The sequence below is a fragment of the Mizuhopecten yessoensis genome, unplaced genomic scaffold (assembly GCF_002113885.1).
Source record: "Mizuhopecten yessoensis strain PY_sf001 unplaced genomic scaffold, ASM211388v2 scaffold11095, whole genome shotgun sequence".
In the NCBI taxonomy this organism is placed as follows: domain Eukaryota; kingdom Metazoa; phylum Mollusca; class Bivalvia; order Pectinida; family Pectinidae; genus Mizuhopecten; species Mizuhopecten yessoensis.
This window is the reverse complement of record NW_018408877.1, coordinates 585,895-593,417: the sequence shown is the minus strand read 5'-3', so window position 1 is coordinate 593,417 and position 7,523 is coordinate 585,895. Positions and strand designations below refer to the sequence as shown.

At 38.0% G+C, this 7,523-nt stretch overlaps 1 protein-coding gene across 1 annotated transcript in view; it reads left to right on the top strand.

Moving 5' to 3' along the window:
• LOC110465635 (cyclin-G-associated kinase-like) overlaps positions 1 to 7,523 on the top strand; it is a 28,883-nt gene that overhangs the window by 8,057 nt on the left and 13,303 nt on the right. Inside the window, exons 3-7 of the mRNA XM_021521589.1 lie at positions 2,014 to 2,073; positions 2,380 to 2,494; positions 3,713 to 3,852; positions 4,295 to 4,420; positions 6,715 to 6,940. Of these exons, the coding sequence (XP_021377264.1) occupies positions 2,014 to 2,073; positions 2,380 to 2,494; positions 3,713 to 3,852; positions 4,295 to 4,420; positions 6,715 to 6,940 (667 nt within the window). The remainder of the gene's footprint in view (positions 1 to 2,013; positions 2,074 to 2,379; positions 2,495 to 3,712; positions 3,853 to 4,294; positions 4,421 to 6,714; positions 6,941 to 7,523) is intronic.

The following is a 7,523-nucleotide window of genomic DNA, read 5'->3' as shown; positions in this document are numbered from 1 at the left end:
GAGTAAGGTCAGCTGTGAAGGTCTAAAGCATTAAACCACTGAGTAGGGTCAGCCGTGAAGGTCTAAAGCATTAAACCACTGAGTAAGGTCAGCCGTGAAGGTCTAAAGCATTAAACCACCAAGTTAGGTCAGCTGTGAAGGTCTAAAGCATTAAACAACTGAGTAAGGTCAGCTGTGAAGGTCTAAAGCATTAAACAACTGAGTAGGGTCAGCTGTGAAGGTCTAAAGCATTAAACCACCGAGTAAGGTCAGCTGTGAAGGTCTAAAGCATTCAACCACTGAGTAGGGTCAGTCGTGAAGGTCTAAAGCATTAAACCACCAAGTAAGGTCAGCTGTGAAGGTCTAAAGCATTAAACCACCGAGTAAGGTCAGCTGTGATGGTCTAAAGCCTTAAACCACCACGTAAGGTCAGCTGTGAAGGTCTAAAGCATTAAACCACTGAGTAAGGTCAGCCGTGAAGGTCTAAAGCCTTAAACCACCGAGTAAGGTCAGCTGTGAAGGTCTTAAGCATTAAACCACTGAGTAGGGTCAGCTGTGAAGGTCTAAAGCATTAAACCACCAAGTAAGGTCAGCTGTGGTCTAAAGCATTAAACCACCGAGTAAGGTCAGCCGTGAAGGTCTAAAGCCTTAAACTACTGAGTAGGGTCAGCTGTGAAGGTCTGGAGCATTAAACCACTGAGTAGGGTCAGCCGTGAAGGTCTAAAGCATTAAACCACTGGGTAAGGTCAGCCGTGAAGGTCTTAAGCATTAAACCACTGAGTAAGGTCAGCTGTGAAGGTCTAAAGCATTAAGCCACTGAGTAAGGTCAGCCGTGAAGGTCTTAAGCATTGAACCACTGAGTAGGGTCAGCTGTGAAGGTCTGGAGCATTAAACAACTGATTAAGGTTAGCCGTGAAGGTCTGGAGCATTCAACCACTGAGTAGCGTTAGCCGTGTCTATTGTAAGGGGACGTCTACAATGTCAGTAAACCATTGTACACCACCAACCCAATCCAGGTCGACAGTGCTGTCTAAAGTATTTAGCTATGCTACCCTACACCACAGAACCAGGTCTATTGTACGGTCTACAATGTCAGTAAACCATTGTACACCACCAACCCAATCCAGGTCGACTGTGAGGTCTAAAGTGTTTGACAGTGTTTAAACCTTGATGTGTCGGTATATATGTAGGTGTAGGTGTGACCCCTGTGGCTGAGAGAGCATCAATCTAGTTTCAGACTATTGAGTAGTATTGGTCAGATTGGTCGAGTGGTTAACACTGCAGCCTTCCACGCAGGCGGCCGGGGTTCGATCCCCGAAGTCGTCGTACACATGGAATATTCAGAGAAAGTGTTTTTCTCCTGCCCACACAACTCCAATAACCCAGGTGGAGTAAAAAATAGTCTGGGGTGGATGTTGCTGTATCTGTGCTGTTGTATTCAAGTAAGGTGGCACTATAAATGATACCATTGGAAGCATAGTTCCACTACAAACAGAACACAATACATCTCTAGCACACACGCAGGCATACACACATGGGGAGATATTAGCCAGGTGGCATAGGACTAGTAGTTAGCGCCTGATAAGGCATCTCCTGCGAATTCCTCAAATTGTATTGATTTCTTTATATGCTAATTGTATTGGTTGTAAAATTGTATATCTATGTACTGTAAAGCGCTTTAGAGTGGCTTAGGTTAGCTAGATAGGGCGGTATATCAAATGCTGTATATTATTATTATTAGCAGTAGTATTTTGAAAAGAGTTGTATAGATATTAATTATCTCAGGGCAGTCCTGGGTATTAAGAGTATAATACTGATTGTCTATATCAAATTAAAATTTTATGTTCGTATGTGAAATAAACATAAAATAAAATGCAGTTGCAGATATTCTTTTGAAAGTCATCAATATTCTTACAAAAAAAATAAAACCATGCCAAGTAATCTGATCATTATGTTAAGCAATCAATGACCACAGTATTTTTTGTATGATACATTCTGAAAATGAGTCGTGAGTCCTGATTGGTTCCTTTACAGAGACTACTGGCCAATGATGAGGAGAAGAACAAAGCAGTGATGCAGGAGGTCCGATTCCTTGTATCCTTTATATTGGTTACATCTAGAACTCTCTTTGTCAGGAAATGTCATTTTCAGTATCATATTTTTCTGTGAACTTTACTCCCATTTATGTATTAGCATTACAGAAGTCTTGTATCTGTCAAGGAATTGCTCAAACATGTTTCATCTCCTGTTGATGTCTACATGTATAATGTAAGAATGTAACATATCTTGTATAGCGACACACAGATTATGCTGCCTTCATGTTTAAGTTAATATTTCATAGAAATTTTTAGTTTTTCATTTCATTTGTGCATTTCTTTGTTATCCTTAACGACATCACAGAAAAAATTATCCGGACACCCTAACATCATCCAGTTTATTGCTGCAGCTTCTATTGACAAAGGAAGCTCTGGTCATGGACAGGCTGAATACCTTCTCCTGACGGAACTCTGTAGTGGTAAGATTACAGGTTATAGGGGTCAAAGGTTGAAGGTGAAAAATGATACTTAGGGGTAACATTATCATATATGATTAAAGGAATATTAAAATGTTGAAAATTTTAAAAATGGATGGATAGATCTCTTAGGTTTGCTTTAGTGAGTTCAAATCCTCACTTGTATGTTGTGATTTTTGATGGCTTAATCTTGAGAATCAGTGTTTATGAAATAAGTTTTTCTTGGCACATACCAGTATTTGGTTTTAATAAAAAAAAAGTTATGCAAAAAAGACACTACTACTACATCTATTAGTTACACCATACTTACAAACCATTCAACAGATCTGGATAGTGACGAAATTATATTTTTAGTCACCCCTGGGGGAACCCCAGTGGGGACTTAGTTTCGGTTTCAGTCCCAGATTTTAACCTCTGTTGTCTAGGGCTGTTAAGTGTGTGCTTCTGTCAGAATATACCAGGCACTAATTACAAGCTCTTGGATAACTCGGATAAAGATTTCCTTTTTGAACAGGAATAGCATAAAACCTAAAGGCGTTCCAAATTTCACACGGGAATTACATATAACCTAAAGATGTTCCGAGTATGAATGAGGCACCTCTAAGGTTCCCGAAGGGGTAAACTGTCGTATTATAAATTGCTATTGATTGATTTAGATATTTTATGTCTGACCAACGACTACTGTTAATACTTGCGTATAGTGCACACCTTTTTTAAGGAAAAATGAAGTGTCAAGAAAGGGGTGTACACGATACTCAAGAACAATCCAAAACCAGTCCTTGGTCGCAACTATTTCTCGTAAATTTTTCTTGGTTTTTCGGAAAATGTTTTGAAATATGCTCGCAGCAATAGACTGCTAAATTTCGTTGAATAACCGCTGATTGCATTTCCAATTAAACAATTACGAAAAGTTTCAAGTTTAAGTCATATTAACTTTATACTGTACGATAGAATCGGATAAATAAACTCAAGTAAAGTAGGCCCAACTTTTCACCTGGTCAATGATTTATTGGAAAATGACCATACAGAATGATGGGGTGACTTTCTGACATATTTCTAGTTTAATCTTTATCTAGATGCACATCAACTTGTAAGTATTTTTTACTGTGAAAGCCAAACAAATTGATTTAATCACAAGTCGATTGTTCAATTGGTTCCTTTTTCGTGAAACGTAGTAAAGTTATGGTTTGACTGGTATTAGAAGTTAGTTGATGTTCATAGGGGGCCAGCTGGTGGACGTTCTGAATCAGCGGTCGACCCCCCTCGGGTGTGACGAAGTGTTGCAGGCCTTCTATCAGACATGTCGTGCCACCCAGCACATGCACCGTCAGTCCCCACCCATCATACACCGGGACCTCAAGGTAAGTACAGGCTGTACTCCTGCTATAAATATCTGTCATTAAAAGCCAACATGTGACCAGAAATTTCTTTTGATAAAATACTTTGTTGAATCTGTTTATTGGAATAGAATAATAACTTACCAGTGTCATAATGATGTACAACAGTGATTTTAAGCATATCAATTTTGTTAAAAGAAACAAGTATTTCTTGAAATGTTGAATTCATGATTCCTGCAATCTGGGCATTCATTAAGTCATTGGTACTTTATAAACCAGTTCATGGCCACTTTACCATACATTCATAGATTCATCTTGAAACACAAAAAGTATTAAAAAAAAACTATCACAAAAACTACTCAGTATACAATATCTAGCTATCATGAGACTGAAGATGATCATATGTTACCTGTTATGTCCTTGTGAAGAGAGAATGACACATTCTATTTTCCTGTGACTTGAACAGGTTGAAAACCTACTGTTAAGCAGTCAATGCAGTGTAAAGTTGTGTGACTTTGGAAGTGCTACCACGGTAACACATAACCCTGACAACTCCTGGTCTGCCATAAAGCGAAGTCTGGTGGAGGATGAGGTAAGTACTATGTGAACTCTGACATGAAGGATAAAACAGTAGTTAATATATGATGAGGTGTCCTGTTTGTCATTGAGAAAAAATAGTATGTTTTTCTGGTATGACTGTATTCTTTTTAACAAATTACATTAGGGATATTCAGATGAGCTTGGTTGCACTTAATAATCACCTTTCAATGTTTCATAAAGGAGTACATGTACTATGAAAAAGCTGAGTTGTGATGATTCCATTGCAGTTGAATTGTATGTAATGTAGTTTAAACATCTTGAGTAAAGCAGTAAAAGGGCTAGAATCTTAAAAAAATGGGTCCCAAGCAGATTCATTTTCAAATTGATTTATTAAAGATAAACGGGTATATTTTTTTGGCACGGATATGGCTTTAAGGTGATAAATGAAAAGATTTCCAAAGTTTAAGTTTGACCTTCGCAGTGAATTCCACTCAAATAAAGTTTAATATGACCAAAGGTTTTTAAGATTTTCACTATTCTGATGCACCAAGCCCCCCAGATGTAGACTTTGTCATTTCTTACCTATTTATGTTATAATTTTAGATAACTAAGAACACCACTCCCATGTACCAAGCCCCTGAGATGTAGACTTTGTCATTTCGTACCTATTTATGTTATAATTTTAGATAGCTAAGAACACCACTCCCATGCACCAAGCCCCTGAGATGTAGACTTTGTCATTTCTTACCTATTTATGTTGTAATTTTAGATAGCTAAGAACACCACTCCCATGCACCAAGCCCCTGAGATGTAGACTTTGTCATTTCGTACCTATTTATGTTGTAATTTTAGATAGCTAAGAACACCACTCCCATGCACCAAGCCCCTGAGATGTAGACTTTGTCATTTCTTACCTATTTATGTTATAATTTTAGATAGCTAAGAACACCACTCCCATGCACCAAGCCCCTGAGATGTAGACTTTGTCATTTCGTACCTATTTATGTTGTAATTTTAGATAGCTAAGAACACCACTCCCATGCACCAAGCCCCTGAGATGTAGTCTTTGTCATTTCTTACCTATTTATGTTGTAATTTTAGATAGCTAAGAACACCACTCCCATGTACCGAGCCCCTGAGATGTAGACTTTGTCATTTCGTACCTATTTATGTTATAATTTTAGATAACTAAGAACACCACTCCCATGTACCGAGCCCCTGAGATGTAGACTTTGTCATTTCGTACCTATTTATGTTATAATTTTAGATAACTAAGAACACCACTCCCATGTACCGAGCCCCTGAGATGTAGACTTTGTCATTTCGTACCTATTTATGTTATAATTTTAGATAACTAAGAACACCACTCCCATGTACCGAGCCCCTGAGATGTAGACTTTGTCATTTCGTACCTATTTATGTTATAATTTTAGATAACTAAGAACACCACTCCCATGTACCGAGCCCCTGAGATGTAGACTTTGTCATTTCGTACCTATTTATGTTATAATTTTAGATAACTAAGAACACCACTCCCATGTACCGAGCCCCTGAGATGTAGACTTTGTCATTTCGTACCTATTTATGTTATAATTTTAGATAACTAAGAACACCACTCCCATGTACCGAGCCCCTGAGATGTAGACTTTGTCATTTCGTACCTATTTATGTTATAATTTTAGATAACTAAGAACACCACTCCCATGTACCGAGCCCCTGAGATGTAGACTTTGTCATTTCGTACCTATTTATGTTATAATTTTAGATAACTAAGAACACCACTCCCATGTACCGAGCCCCTGAGATGTAGACTTTGTCATTTCGTACCTATTTATGTTATAATTTTAGATAACTAAGAACACCACTCCCATGTACCGAGCCCCTGAGATGTAGACTTTGTCATTTCGTACCTATTTATGTTATAATTTTAGATAACTAAGAACACCACTCCCATGTACCGAGCCCCTGAGATGTAGACTTTGTCATTTCGTACCTATTTATGTTATAATTTTAGATAACTAAGAACACCACTCCCATGTACCGAGCCCCTGAGATGTAGACTTTGTCATTTCGTACCTATTTATGTTATAATTTTAGATAACTAAGAACACCACTCCCATGTACCGAGCCCCTGAGATGTAGACTTTGTCATTTCGTACCTATTTATGTTATAATTTTAGATAACTAAGAACACCACTCCCTTGTACCGAGCCCCCGAGATGTAGACTTTGTCATTTCGTACCTATTTATGTTATAATTTAAGATAACTAAGAACACCACTCCCTTGTACCGAGCCCCCGAGATGTAGACTTTGTCATTTCGTACCTATTTATGTTATAATTTAAGATAACTAAGAACACCACTCCCATGTACCGAGCCCCCGAGATGCTGGACTTGTACCAGAACTTCCGTATCGGAGAGCCTGGGGACATCTGGGCACTAGGATGTGTGCTGTATATATTGTGTTACAATGTTCATCCATTTGAGGACTCAGCCAAGCTCAGGATCATCAATGCAAACTACACAATTCCTGAGTCTGACACCACCTACACTGTCTTCCACGACCTCCTCAGTAAGTATGGTATACACATAAGTAGAGTGCCATAACCCTATGAACAAGTATTGATACAGGGGTTGGACAATAAGCACAACTTTCTCATTTATACAAAGGCCAAGATATGAATGTCAAGAGAATACCATGATACCATTGATTGCTGATCAGTTATTAGATCAGGTGCACCACACGAATCACCATATTTCAGTGGGCATGTCCTCTTATACGGCTGTATTATATTCATAACAGGTTCTCCATTTCAAATGGAACACTCTAAAGTTGATGATGAAATATAGCCTTTGTAACCTGCCCTTACTTTAATTCAAAAATACCACAACTGTCAGTAAGCACTGCTCTGAATGACGAGAATAGCAGAAATAATTGGCCAGGGTGTATCAGTACCAATGTGTTTGTCCCAAAGATGGACAAAATGTACATATTTAATTGATGAGTCAAAATATATCGGTTACATATTAATATTGTTGCAAATTTCAGAAAAATAAAAGGTAAACAAAGCTTACAGGCTGAAATAATGTATAATTTATATTTAGATGATAAAATGATCTATTTTTAGATAATAAAATGATCAGAAGGATTTAGA